The sequence below is a fragment of the Rhododendron vialii genome, chromosome 3a (assembly GCF_030253575.1).
Source record: "Rhododendron vialii isolate Sample 1 chromosome 3a, ASM3025357v1".
Classification (NCBI taxonomy): domain Eukaryota; kingdom Viridiplantae; phylum Streptophyta; class Magnoliopsida; order Ericales; family Ericaceae; genus Rhododendron; species Rhododendron vialii.
Window position 1 is genome coordinate 1,503,440 of NC_080559.1, and position 14,396 is coordinate 1,517,835.

Here is a 14,396-nt window from a genome sequence, read left to right on the forward strand (position 1 = left end):
GCCATTATGCATATATATTTGACAAGACAAGTCATACAGGAATCTTGGACCATAGGAAGCCATTATTTTGCTTCTAAACGAAGTAAACTTAGTCATATCAACCTTACTTAACTCTTTAACCATTAGATAACAAATGTTAGGAAAATTTTTATTCCTTGGATAATGGAGACTAGACTTACCAAAGTGACTATATATATGACAAGGCAAGTCATACCAAAAGAAGTAATTATTGTTGCTTCTAAAAGAAGCAACCTTAGCCTTGCCATGCATACAAACCTAAGACTTATAGCCCTAACCCTAATGATTACCCTCCAAGACCTACTTTTCTAGATTTTATATATATATATATATATATATATATATATATATATATATATAGACACACACATACATATGCATTGTCCTAGGGAGAGAGAGAAAGAGTGAGAGGCCGAGAGAGAAAGGAGATGAGAGAGAGGCCGAGAGAAAGAAGAGAGGGAGAGAGAGAAGTGTGTGTGTGCATGTGTTTTGTACACTCCATTAAACTACCTCTTTAAGCCAACTTCACACTCAAGCTTGACAACTCATTTCTAGGCTTCTTTAATCATAAACCTAGCCCATGATTTTGATCTTTCTTGCAAGCAACCCCTCCTATGACAAGACAATACCATACCTATCATAATTGCCCTTTTAACCATTGGACAATAATTGCTAGAAAAAATTTTATTCATTGGGTAATAGAAGTTAGTTTTGCTATAAATAGGACCCCTCACTTAGCATTCAACTCACACCTTGAAACCTTTTCAACTTCTCTCTCTAGAAAGTCTCGTATTCTTGCCTTGTTCTTGCATGTTCTTCTTTGTTCTTGAGTTCTTTAAGAAACTCATCCTAGGCCGCCACCAAACCGCCACTCGACCGCCCTTTCGATCCATAAACTTGAAGTAGTTTAGTCAAGATCTAGTTTCGAGATAAACCTTTCTCTTTCGAAGCTACCGGAAGCTCACCGTAAGAAGTTACTTTGTCCGACGTACTTACTTTTTCCATAGTCGTCACTACCGCCAAGAAGAAAGGTAGAGTCCCTTGTTCACTAACTCAACGTATAACATAGAACCGTAAGTTGAAAAGTATAAGTAGAATGTCCTTACTCTCAAGCTCTAAGTATAATGTAGAATATCCTTAATCATTTTCTCTAAGTATATAAGATTATCTATTGCTTATAAAGTTCGAAATGCATGATAGTTAACAAACTTATTTTTGCTAATGGAACTATGAGTATGTTGGAATAATTGACTTTTATTTTAATAAACATATGTTGTTTAGAACTTCCCACAAAGGAGGAAAAAACGGTTTTTGAAAGATAAGAATCTAACACTTGATTAGAAGTATTCGTATTTTGATCTTTAAGATGGTTATGAGCATGCATACGTGATTACTTGGATTGTTTGTCTTGATGTGTGATAAAGCATGAGTGGTATTCACTCCAAAGGCGTCCGTACATGTGGCGTTATCCTTTAAATTGTGATTTAAGCATGATTAGTATTATAGAGTAGGATAATCTTGTTAGTTTAGTTTCAAGATTACAATGAATGACACCTAATGTGTGTTGAAGGCAAGAAACAGTTTGAAAACCGCAATGTGGCCGGACATGGTAGCCCATTGTGTGGTGTGTGTGTGTGTTTTTTGAAAACCCAATGGGAACCTGGAGCGATGGAACCATTGTGGTATGCTCAGGAACCCGGAGCGGCGGAACCGAGGGATGAATTGTGGTTTGGTTATCCGCGGAGAGGAGCCAACGCAATTGTTTTAATGATTTTCGAAAACCCAAATGGGAACCCGGAGCGGCGGAACTATTGTGAGATACTCGGGAACCCGGAGCGGCGAAACCGAGGGTTTATGAATTGTGGATTGGTTATCCGTGGAGAAGAGCCAATGCCAATGGGAACTCGGCGCGGCGGAACTATTGTGAGGATACTCGGGAGACCAGTGCAGCGGAACCGAGGTTGGGTGTGTTAAAAATGATTTTGAAAATGTTGATTTGGTAAAAGATAAAAGGAGACACGGTCCATGACGAGTCACGTAGGAGAAACTCAGAAAATCATGGACACTAATGATAGATGATTATGGAATGTGGATGTGTCATTGTTAATTATGAGATATGCATGTACCTGATGTAGGCCAATATTTTAATTATTTAAGAAATATAGGAATTTTAGTTTATTATTTTGCAATTAGTATTTTACTGGGAATCTTTCCGTTTTAGCATAAATTGTCTAGGATATTGGGTTTTCTTAATTAGGTTGATTCTATTTCCTCTTTATTGTTTTCTTGCTCTCTAAGACGTAGATTTAATTTTCCCTTATTTAGGTTTCCTTTTTAGTATTTCTAGTTTATTATAAATTGATTTGTAAGCCTTAGGGCTAAGAGAGTTATTTTTTGAATTAATGAAAATTTGAGAAGTTTCTCAAAATCGTTTGTTCGTAGAGAGAGTATCTCTAGTTCAAACTTATTCGTGATTGTCCTTGTTGCGCATTCTTCTATTTCGACACGCCTCCCTGCATCAGTTGGTATCAGAGCCTGCGCTCAATTCCAGATCATGGCGCGACAAGGAGATCGTTATGGTCGTCATGCTGTTGCCGAAGATGTGTATGAACGAAATAAAGCTGCACGAGAAGCACGAATGGAGGAGAGGTTTCAACAACTTGAGCAGTGGATGGAGGAGGTGTTTCTTGCGCTTGCCGATCAGATTGCTGCCTTGTCTGTTGGTGGAAACCCACCTCACCATCGTCCGATTCAACCTTGGTTTCCGAAAGAGGAGGAGGTATTGGATGATATTTCTATCACCAAACCTTTGGCTGGTAACCATCAGTCGAGGGGGAGAACAAAAGTGGATGAAACTACCATCGAGTGGCTATTCACATCAAATTTTATTCCAGATCCAGTAGTGGATTGGAATAAGTCACCAGTTTTTGACGAAGAACCGGTGGAGAAAATTACAAATGAAGAAAATAAAAAAATAAAAAAATATTGCAAAAAAAAGTTGTTACGATGTTGGCGTTCAAAATTAAATTTTTAGATCCTTTCTGGGAATTCATTGAAGACAAAGGAAGTACGGGGTCGTGGATTTCGTTTCTAAAGCAGCAAACTGTCCCTTTCATTATTGATCAAGATTTTTCATTTGAAGCCAAGTTTGAAAAAATCAATTTGAAGTACAAGCTTGATGCAGACAAGGTTCGGCGTATTCAACTGTATAAACTCGAGGACGACTTTTTTCAAGCCGGGGAGGATAATGCAGATTGGATTTAGGAAAATAGTATTTTATTTTACAGCTTTAGTTTTAGTATTTAGTTAGGAATCTTATAATTTAGGAGTGTTAATATAGAATAATTTAGTTTCTTAATTTAGGTTGATTCAGTTTCTTATTTTATCTTTTCTTGTTTTACAAGTAGGGTTGCTTCCTAATATTAGTATGTTATATTTAGAATATTATTTTATTAGAAAACTAGGATATTTGATATCTTGTTAGGAATCTTCGAATTAGGTAATTAAGTATCTTGAATAATTAGTTTTCCTATTTTTGCTAGTTTCTTGTTCCCTAAGAATTAATATTGATTTTATTTCCTTTTTAGTATTTTAGTAATGCTCTACTATAAATTGAGATGTAAGCCTCAAGGCAAAGGAGTTGTTTTATGATTGAATTGATGAAAATTTGAGAAGTTTCTCAAAATCGTTTGTTCGTAGAGAGAGTATCTCTAGTTCAAACTTATTCGTGATTGTCCTTGTTGCGCGTTCTTCTATTTCGACACGCCTCCCTGCATCAGTACCTATGTGGAAGTCGTTAATATTATGATCTAAGATGTGTAAATTAAGGGTTAGTGGGTATGGGTTATTCTATTGAGCTTTTGTAACTCACAGTGTTACCTTTGGTGACTCTGACATATTGTATTGGTGGCGGCGCTGGTATAATGTGTCAGACCTTATAGATGAACGGGGTGACCTTTACACCTTGGAAGCTTTTGGAGCCGAGGAGCTAGCAATGATGGAGGAATAGGCGGAGCAGTGGACAAGAACCCTAGTTTCCCTTCCATGTTTGAATAAAAGTACTTTTGTAAGAGTTGTGATGTAATATCGAGCCAGACACTCTTTAGTTTTTCAATAAAATTGTCTATTTAACGTTCCAAAAATTAGGGGCGTTACAAAATCTGATAGTCTTTGTGAATGATTATTGGTTTGGGATGTCTTTCATTGAAAGTAACTCATAAAATTTATATATATATGCATATGCTCTGTGATACTAATTTACAACTTGGGAAAGGATAGGTGGAGATAATCAATCAGGGAAAGAATAGGTTATTTACAATATGTTACGTCGTGTTTTTAATCATGGACATTTAAACACTGTCATTGATGAGTGAAGAAAACGATCCTCTGTTGATTTTTTTCTGCCATTGCGTTAAAGAGGTTAGAGGGATAAAACTTAATAATTTTTTGGTCATCGATTCGGAGCCGTGCCTTCAAGCACGGACATCCACTAATGGATATATATATTGTACCCCACGATAAAGTCATTCGCTATATTATATGGTTGCGGACAAATACAAAACCTATAGGAGAAAAAATAACCTCGTGGAGTTATTATTATAAGCACGAAATTGTAATTGTCAGACTATTAAATTGTTAACTACCAACTCATCTAAAAGCTTAAGCTGTTAGAGAGAGATGCAACTTTTATTATTTATAGCTTTAACACAGACTGTTCTCCACATCTCACATAAACCCAATTTGTGTGTTAGAGAGAGTTTTAATTAAGTTTTTTATGACATTCGAAATCTTACCCGCTTGTACATTTTTAGAGCGGTTGCAGGGAGTGGGCATCATGCAAACCACTCCATGGAGCTAGGCACTCTGGGCCCAAAAATCCCTCTGTCAGGATAACGCCCTCGCGATCCCATGACTTTCAAGCTCTAATACCACTCACGGGATTGCTTCACCACCATTTTTCCTACAACTAATTGGTGTTAAGGAGGTTTTCAATTAAGTTTTTTTTATGACATTCGACATCGTGCCTGAAAATCTATTTTTAAAGTGGTCACAGAGAGTGACATTGTGTAACCAAATTCACAAAGGAACTCTGTGCCCATCAGTAAAAATCATTTCAGGTAGGGGTGATAAACAAGCAAAACGAGCAAATAGGTGGTTTATGGTTTTAAAACTTAACGAATTTCAAAAATACATTCGAGCTCAACAAAGTTATGAGACAAGTCGATCTCAAACAAGTTTTAATCAAGCCAAACACGAGCCGATCTCGTGTAGTTTAAATTTTTTTATACATAATTAGACAAACGAAACAATTACTAGCGTGTTCAAGCTTGGTTTGAAACCAAAACGACCTTTGAAAAAATGTCAAGCTTGATTTGTTTATGTAACAAATCAATCTTGAAAAACTGTTTAACGAACGAAAACGAACTCAAACTCAAATAGCTTGGTTTCTTTAGCAGTCCTAATTACCAGAAACTTTATTAGTCCAGTTCATAATTTTTGACATTCTATTAGTTTACCTTTTAAGTATGATGGAATTGGTATGTGATAACCATAGGACTACTTTAATATTCGGGGAACTTAAAGATTAGTCCTCAGCACCCACCATCTGTAAGTTTTCGTCCGCGTGTTTTTAGGCCATTATGTTTCCATCCTTGTTATTTTTTTATACCAGCAATGCCCTCTATTATACTGTATATATATAGTCCAGAAAAAAGGGACTACAACGTAACTCCTCTAGTCCTTTGCATGAAATCCGGTCATCAGTCCGAAATCCGGCCATCAATCACGAAAATTCCTAAAAATCTGGTGGGATTCTATAAGGTCTCTCTCTCTCTCTGCACTTGTCCTCCACAAACAGCCGCTGGCATTCACTAGTCCTCCAACGTCCTTCGGTGGGCGGCGATCCACTCGTCCTCCAACGTCCTCTGCCAACAGCCATCCTCCGACGTCCTCCGCCAATAGCCACCACCATCCATCAACAGCTACCGTGTCGGAGTTTCGATCGCTATTAGATCAGACCTTAAAAAATATAGGTGGAGCCAACGAATCAGGCAAGCCACACAATGGCCCGTCGCTGTTGAAACTCCTAGCGTCGCCGTACGGATCAGACAAGAAGGCCTCACAGATCGAGTTGGGCATCCACGCTGCAATTATCTTTTGATTGGTTGCAAGTATTGGTCATTTGTATTCACGTTTTTTGTTTTCATGTATTCCGATATGAATAAATACCTTTTTCCGGCCACCGGCAAGAAGGTCATTTGTATTCATGTTTTTTTTTTCATGGTTTATTCATGTTTTTGATGTTTATTTATGTGTTTACATGGTGTATGGCATTTTAATTTTCATGGTATATTATTTGTATCGTTTGCCATTAATCACGTTTTCCGGCCTTTTAACTTCTGCCTTTAAATAATACTATGTTTGCACAATGGATTCAAAAAGATACAGCTCTCTGAAGATAGTGGTTATCAGTGAGAATTTCAGATCATGCGTACCCTGAAGTCGAATTGGAAGCTCCAGTTTGTAGTATGATATGCTCAAACGTGCAAATTCACATTCTGGTCTCGTGAAAGGGATTCCATTCAAGTACTTTGGCCAAGCTCTGCTTCTTGGAGTGTTTTATCAAGAGCAATACTGGTGTGGTGAACGTTAACAAAGAAAATCTACAGTAATTTGTTGCTTGGTGGAACATCTCCAATAATCTGCTACTGATGGTGAAGTTACTCGAGTCTTTCAAGATGAACCCTTTCTAATTCCCCTAGGGCTTTTCTTAAGTTAAGTCCTGTAGTCGTCCTATCTGTTCATTCCGTCTAATAAGTGTTGGAATCTTTCGCAGCTTTCCCTTACGTAAGCATTTTCTTCCGTCTTAGTTTCTTAGCCAGCCCCGCCCCCACAAGTTTGGAAACTTTTAGGCCTGGTTTTGCGGGGTTGGTTACTTGCCAACTCTTCTCCTTTGGTGATAGCGGATGGCACATAATTGTCCTTAGCCTAGATGTCAACATAGTTGGTTGTCCTTAATTAACTTTTGGTTCGGAGATTAATAAAATTCTTTTTGCCGATAAAAAAAAAAAAATCACGTTTTTCGGCCAACGGCGCGAAGATCATTTGTATTCATGCATTTTTTTTTATTTCATGGTGTATTCATGTTTTTAATGTTTATTTATGTGTTTTCATGGTGGATGACATTTTAATTTTCGTGGCATATTATTTGTATCGTTTTGAATCATGTTTTCTGGCCACCGGCGACAAGGTCATTTTATTCATGTATGTTTTTTTTTTTTTTTTGATTTCATGGTGTATTCATGTTTTTGAAATAACATACAAATATATTTCATGGTAAATAGTAATATTTTTTAACCATGAAAGTTAAAACCATCATAATTGCAATGCTGTAAAACAAAAAAGACTTAATCCACCATGAATATTACAAATATGCCATGATTCGAACAATATGCCACGGCTCAAACGGAATTTGCATGCAAACGGTGCAAATAAAATAAAGAATCGTGAAATGGGAATAGCAGAAAATGGAAGGAGAAATCTAGGGGATTTGATTACTTGAAATTTTGAAAGTTTGAACTCCTATTATATCTCCCTTCATTGCCTAATTTGATTTTCATCTGAATCCCCTTAATTTAGGGAAATAATAAAAGTGTGTATAGATTATATGCATATATAACAGTAAAAGGGTAATAAAGAAAATGCACATATTAAAAGGATGAAAACATAAGCACAAAAAATGAGGTGGATGAAAACTTACATGGCATGACTAATAGGGATGGATATTTGAAAACTCCTTTTTTTAATTGCAATGAAACTACAGGATTGTGCCCACTTTTATGTGCTTTCCATGACCATGATTAATTAATTAAGAAAAAAAAGAGTACAGAGCTTAATTTGTACCTTGTCGGAGAAGAAGAGTTGCGTTTCATCACTACATATGAAACTTTTGAGATTAGGCAATTCGTGAAGCAACACATTCTTTAACTGAGGGAACCGAATGGTATCATTGTTGTTGGTGGCTTCTTTCTCCTTTGGGTTGTTTGAGATTATCACCTCCATCTTCCTACATTCCCATATCCAGAGTTGTTGCAGATTCTTAAACTGAGGAAGCATATAGGAGGGCAATAAACACTCCAATTGGTTACAACCACCAACATCAATCTTCATAAGTTGGCAGAAGGATTTAACTTCTTTTTCTTGTTCTGCGAGTGGTTGGTCGTCCAAAATCTTTTCTATCTCAAATAAATCTGTAAAATTTAAAACTTCCATAAAAAGGAAAGCAACCTGCAAAGTTGTTTACACCACATTCATTAGTGATTGGATAAATAATGAGGTCCAATGAAGCTCTAAAACCCATCTCTAAGCATGTAAAAATCAGAAAGTGCAAACTGATAAAATCACAAAGCAGATAATTTTTCCATGAGATTAGTAAATAGAAAAATATGATAGTTTAACATATTGGGTTGGACACACTAACGAAAATTGATGAGTTTGCCAAAATTAATAAATTTACCAAGCATGTAAAATTAAAAAGTGCGAACTAACAAACCACAAAAAGTGATCATGTTGCTAAAAGTAATATACATGCCGAGTTGAGAAATTTCTCAAATTTGAAATTAGAGAAATTTGGTAAATTGTTGTATTATAGGTATCATACATTTGTCCAAATTGATAAATTTACTAGGCATGGAAAAATGATAAGGTGCGGACTGATAAAATTGTAAAAGTGAGAAACATTGCTAAATGCATTATACCTACCAAAACAAAATTTTGTTAGACTAGTAAACATGGAGAATAATAAATTAACACATGGGGATGATATACTTTTCACAACCCGAAAATGGCGTTCTTCAACATTAATCACGTTGTTAGGAGATCTTTTGGGATTGATTGGATACTTGCTACATGATGATGCTGCCTTTAAGATTAAAATATCTATAAGGAGGTGTTCATATATGGAGTCGAATGATGCGAATATGTTGATCATGATCTGTCCTGAGAGGAGTCTGTCGAAGATTGTTTTTGAACTCGTTCTAGCCTCACAAATTAGTTTCCAATCAATCCACTGATTACCCCACCTGCTGCCGGCTCAAATGGAAGAATGGGATGAGGATGCAGATACATGGGAGGAATACTGGTGTCATGTTTTTGATTGGATGTTCTTTTGTTGTTGGCATCGGTAGTTTGGTGTATGTTTCTTCTCAACTCTTTGTTGGAAGTTTCCCTCCCCTCTCCCCCCTTCTCTTCGCTCTTTCTTTTCCCTTTTCTTTTCCTCTCTTCTTTTCCCTTGATGTACCCATTGTCGAGTTTATCCTAAATAAAAAATTTTGCTGTTTCATAAAAAATGATGTTGTTAGGAGCATTGGGGAAGGATGGACTTCGACGATAGTAATCGTTGATTTGGGCAATCGGCAACGACTGAAGACTCCGATTGGCATAGCATTAGTAGCTCCAAATTTATTGAACTTATTGGAGATGCTCTTAGGTATTTGTTTAATCACCGCTCACAATATTCCATGACATTCAATTTTTTTAGTATGTCTTCCAACCAATACTTGTCACCCCTTCCGTTTGGTAAAAATTAGATACGCAATGAATATCGATCAACAAGGTTTTTTAATGCATACTCAGAAAAGAACCAGTTTAAAGTGATCACCGTTCGCAAGGGGACTATATAGTCTATAGCAGACTGAAGAGAAATCTGTTACTACATAAAATTAAAAAAATATTCAAAAGAAGCCATTTCCACTTGAAAAGGAGAAAAACAATGGCGGAAGGGGCTCCGATGACATTAGAGAGTAAGGGCACTAAAAGAAAAAGAACAAAGACTACTGGCCGGGAACCATTCCTTACATCCGGGGTGTGGCCTCTATACAAGTGTGTAAGAGAAAGGATAATGATAATTTATAAAGCAAAAAGGCATAATCTATCTAAGAAGGATAATGATAAAGCAAATGTACCTTTCCGTTGAATGAAGGTAGTGCATGGATAGTGGAGTTGCCTTCAATTGTGCCCGCCTTCCCCAATTTGGTACAGAAGCTTTCAAGGTTTGGTAGACTGGACAATTCCAAGGAATTCAATTCGCTAAAACATACCTCATTTCTGAGCCCATCCTCACCTCTCTCTCCCTCAAATTCAACTATTCCCTCCATGGTTGGACAATCACTCACGCTTAGCTCTTTCAGATTCTTTAACGGTGAATGCATTTTGGAAGAAAACACATGCATCAGTTTCTCGCATTCAGAGATATCCAAATCCGTCAGTTGGCAGAAAGACCCTCGTTCTTCTAAGATTGCTATTGATTGCTTGTCCCAAATCTCAATTATTTTATGCGCCTTTTGAATGCTCAATTTCTTCAACACTGGGAAAATAACCTAAAAAGTAGTTTAACGTAGAAATCATTAGGGACTAGTACTCCATGGAAAGCATAATCTATCTAAGAAGGATAATGATAAAGCAAATGTACCTTCCCGTTGAATAAAGGTAGTGCATGGATAGTGGAGTTGCCTTCAATTGTGCCTGCCTTCCCCAATTTGGTACAGAAGCTTTCAAGGTTTGGTAGACTGGACAATTCCAAGGAATTCAATTCGCTAAAACATACCTCATTTCTGAGCCCATCCTCACCTATCTCTCCCTCAAATTCAACTATTCCCTCCATGGTTGGACAATCACTCACGCTTAGCTCTTTCAGATTCTTTAACGGTGAATGCATTTTGGAAGAAAACACATGCATCAGTTTCTCGCATTCAGAGATATCCAAATCCGTCAGTTGGCAGAAAGACCCTTGTTCTTCTAAGACTGCTATTGATTGCTTGTCCCAAATCTCAATTATTTTATGCGCCTTTTGAATGCTCAATTTCTTCAACACTGGGAAAATAACCTAAAAAGTAGTTTAACGTAGAAATCATTAGGGACTAGTACTCCATGGAAAGCATAATCTATCTAAGAAGGATAATGATAAAGCAAATGTACCTTCCTGTTGAATAAAGGTAGTGCATGGATAGTGGAGTTGCCTTCAATTGTGCCCGCCTTCCCCAATTTGGTACAGAAGATTTCAAGGTTTGGTAGACTGGACAATTCCAAGGAATTCAATTCGCTAAAACATACCTCATTTCTGAGCCCATCCTCACCTATCTCTCCCTCAAATTCAACTATTCCCTCCATGGTTGGACAATCACTCACGCTTAGCTCTTTCAGATTCTTTAACGGTGAATGCATTTTGGAAGAAAACACATGCATCAGTTTCTCGCATTTAGAGATATCCAAATCCGTCAGTTGGCAGAAAGACCCTCGTTCTTCTAAGACTGCTATTGATTGCTTGTCCCAAATCTCAATTATTTTATGCGCCTTTTGAATGCTCAATTTCTTCAACACTGGGAAAATAACCTAAAAAGTAGTTTAACGTAGAAATCATTAGGGACTAGTACTCCATGGAAAGCATAATCTATCTAAGAAGGATAATGATAAAGCAAATGTACCTTTCCGTTGAATAAAGGTAGTGCATGGATAGTGGAGTTGCCTTCAATTGTGCCCGCCTTCCCCAATTTGGTACAGAAGCTTCCAAGGTTTGGTAGACTGGACAATTCCAAGGAATTCAATTCGCTAAAACATACCTCATTTCTGAGCCCATCCTCACCTATCTCTCCCTCAAATTCAACTATTCCCTCCATGGTTGGACAATCACTCACGCTTAGCTCTTTCAGTTTCTTTAACGGTGAATGCATTTTGGAAGAAAACACATGCATCAGTTTCTCGCATTCAGAGATATCCAAATCCGTCAGTTGGCAGAAAGACCCTTGTTCTTCTAAGACTGCTATTGATTGCTTGTCCCAAATCTCAATTATTTTATGCACCTTTCGAATGCTCAATTTCTCCAACACGGGGAAAATAACCTAAAAGGTAGTTCAACGTAGGAATCATTAGGGACTAGTACTCCATGGAAACGTTACTCGCCAAACATTATATGTCAAACAACTGCTACACTGCACAATGAATACATCATCTCATTGTTTGAGAAAACCTTTACGCACAATTTCTTTGTGGCGAATGTTATGACGGGGACAACGTAATATAAGTGATTTTTAGAATGCCGTGCATTTTCAAAATAGTTATATATGCACCATTGTTTAGGCCCATGTGTGCATTTTACATTTGTTACTCTGATAAAAATCAGATTGATCAACTTCTGTTTATCTAATTGCAATTAATGAAACTACATAAACTTAAGTAAAAAGGGTAAAGAGCTTAATTTGTACAAACTGATAAAATTATAAAAAGAGAAAATATTAATAATCGATAAATTTACCGAAATTAAATTATGCATGTAAAAACTTGAAACTCCCCCGTCCTTGGGATAAAATTGTATAGTTCTAGCCCCTACCCAGGGATAGATCATAAGAATAATTGTATAGTTCTAGCTCCTGCAGAACTTGAAAACTATCGATCACAAAAATCACATGGCAAATGAAAATAGTGCCTATGAAATAGAAACACAAAAGACACAGACATACGTGACCAGAAAACCTCAACGTGAGAAAAAATCATGGGAGTCCCACCAGAGCACTATAATTGAAGAAACAATGGAGTACACGTCTTCTCTCTTTTTCGCCGATTAAAAAAAATAGTCTTCTTTCTTCCCTCCTCCTCTCTATTTTTTCGGAAAAATGAATTAACCTTAATCACATAGCAAGAGTTTTAATTAAGCCAAACATGAGATGATTTTGAGTACTTAAATTTTTTTTATACATAATTAGACGAACAAAACAAGTAGTAGCTTGTTTAAGCGCTTGCTTTGAAACCTTAACAACTTTTGAAAAAAAGTTCAAGCTTGATTTGTTACATAACCAAACCAATCTTGAATAAAATTTTAACAAATGAACACGAGCTCACACTCGAGTAGTTTGGTTTCTTCAGCAGTTCTAATTTCCAGAAACTTTAATATTCCAGTTCAGAATTTTTGACATTCTGCATTTCTACTGGTTTTGTTGGTTTACCATATACGTATGGTGGAATTGGTCTGTGATAACCGTAGGACTACTTTTCAAAATTGTAAAAATAATTCAGACCAAATAGCAATGTTGAGACAAATGTAGTTATTAAATTGGTCTACGGATTCATTGACTCGGCAAAATTTCCGAAGATAGGTTTGGGCCATCTGTTAAGTTTACACGATAGACTAATTTGCCTAATAAATTTCGTAATCTCTCAATTAATTGCGGATCAACTGCACCTTTTCTATTGCGATGAAACAACAGGATTAATTGAAAAGGGTAAAGACCGTAATTTGTACCTTGTTGGAGAACAAGAGTTGCGTTTCACAACATATGAAACTTTTGAGATTAGGCAAATCCTCGAGTTGAAGAGTCTTAAACTGAGGGAACCGAATGGTATCATTGTTGTTGGTGGCTTCTTTCTCCTTCGGGTTGTTTGAGATTATCACCTCCATCTTCCTACAATCCTGTATCCTTAGTTTTTGCAGATTCGTTAACTGAGGAAGCATATAGAAGGGCAATACATACTCCAAGTCCTCACATCTCTCAACAAAAATGCTCTCAAGTTCAGAGAAGGATTTAGCTTCTTTTTCTAGTTCTGAGAGTGGTTGGTTGTCCCAAATCCTTGTTATCTTTATCTAATTTATCCAACGACAAGCCTTTCAGGACAGGAAACGCAACCTGCAAAGTTGTGTACAAAATATTCATTAGTGATCGAATGAATAATAATGAGGTCCAATCAAGCTCTAGCTAAAACCCATCTATATATGCTCATAAGCACGAGATTCGAGTCTCAAAACTTGGAGAGCTATGGAAGACATGTTGACTCAATCCAATCACCTTTCACTCTTGTAAATTCCAATTTTTGTAAGAGCTCTTGGAATTGGATACTCAGACACACCATGCAATATGAATGACTGGGCCATTTTAATCCGATCACCTTTCTCTTGGAATAGAGATATAGGATAGTTAAACATATTGGGTTGATCACCGCAAAAAGTGATCATGTTGCTGAAAGTAAATTTACATGCCGAATTGAGAAATTTCTCAAATTTGAAATCAGAGAAAATTGGTAAATTGTCGTATTATTATACCTACCAATATGATGTTGTTTAGGAGCAAAAAGCGCAGACTAATAACATCGTAAAAGTGATAGATATTGCTAAAAGCAATATACCTACCAATATGAAAATTTTGTTTAGACTAGTAAACATGAGGAATAATAAATTAACGTATGCAGAGATGATACACTTATCACAGCCCACAAATGGCATTCTTCAACATCAATGATGTTGTTTAGGAGCATTGGGGAAGGATGGACTGTCAACGATTGAAATGGTTGAATTGGACAGTCGGCAGCGACCGAAGACTCCGATTGGCATAGCA

At 36.8% G+C, this 14,396-nt stretch overlaps 1 protein-coding gene across 1 annotated transcript in view; it reads right to left on the reverse strand.

Annotated features, from left to right (window-relative positions):
- LOC131320814 (disease resistance protein At4g27190-like) overlaps positions 1-14,396 on the reverse strand; it is a 33,974-nt gene that overhangs the window by 12,390 nt on the left and 7,188 nt on the right. The window contains exons 2-6 of the mRNA XM_058351685.1: positions 11,499-11,912; positions 10,993-11,406; positions 10,487-10,900; positions 9,981-10,394; positions 7,921-8,304 (exon numbers count right to left, since the gene is read on the reverse strand). Of these exons, the coding sequence (XP_058207668.1) occupies positions 7,921-8,304; positions 9,981-10,394; positions 10,487-10,900; positions 10,993-11,406; positions 11,499-11,912 (2,040 nt within the window). The remainder of the gene's footprint in view (positions 1-7,920; positions 8,305-9,980; positions 10,395-10,486; positions 10,901-10,992; positions 11,407-11,498; positions 11,913-14,396) is intronic.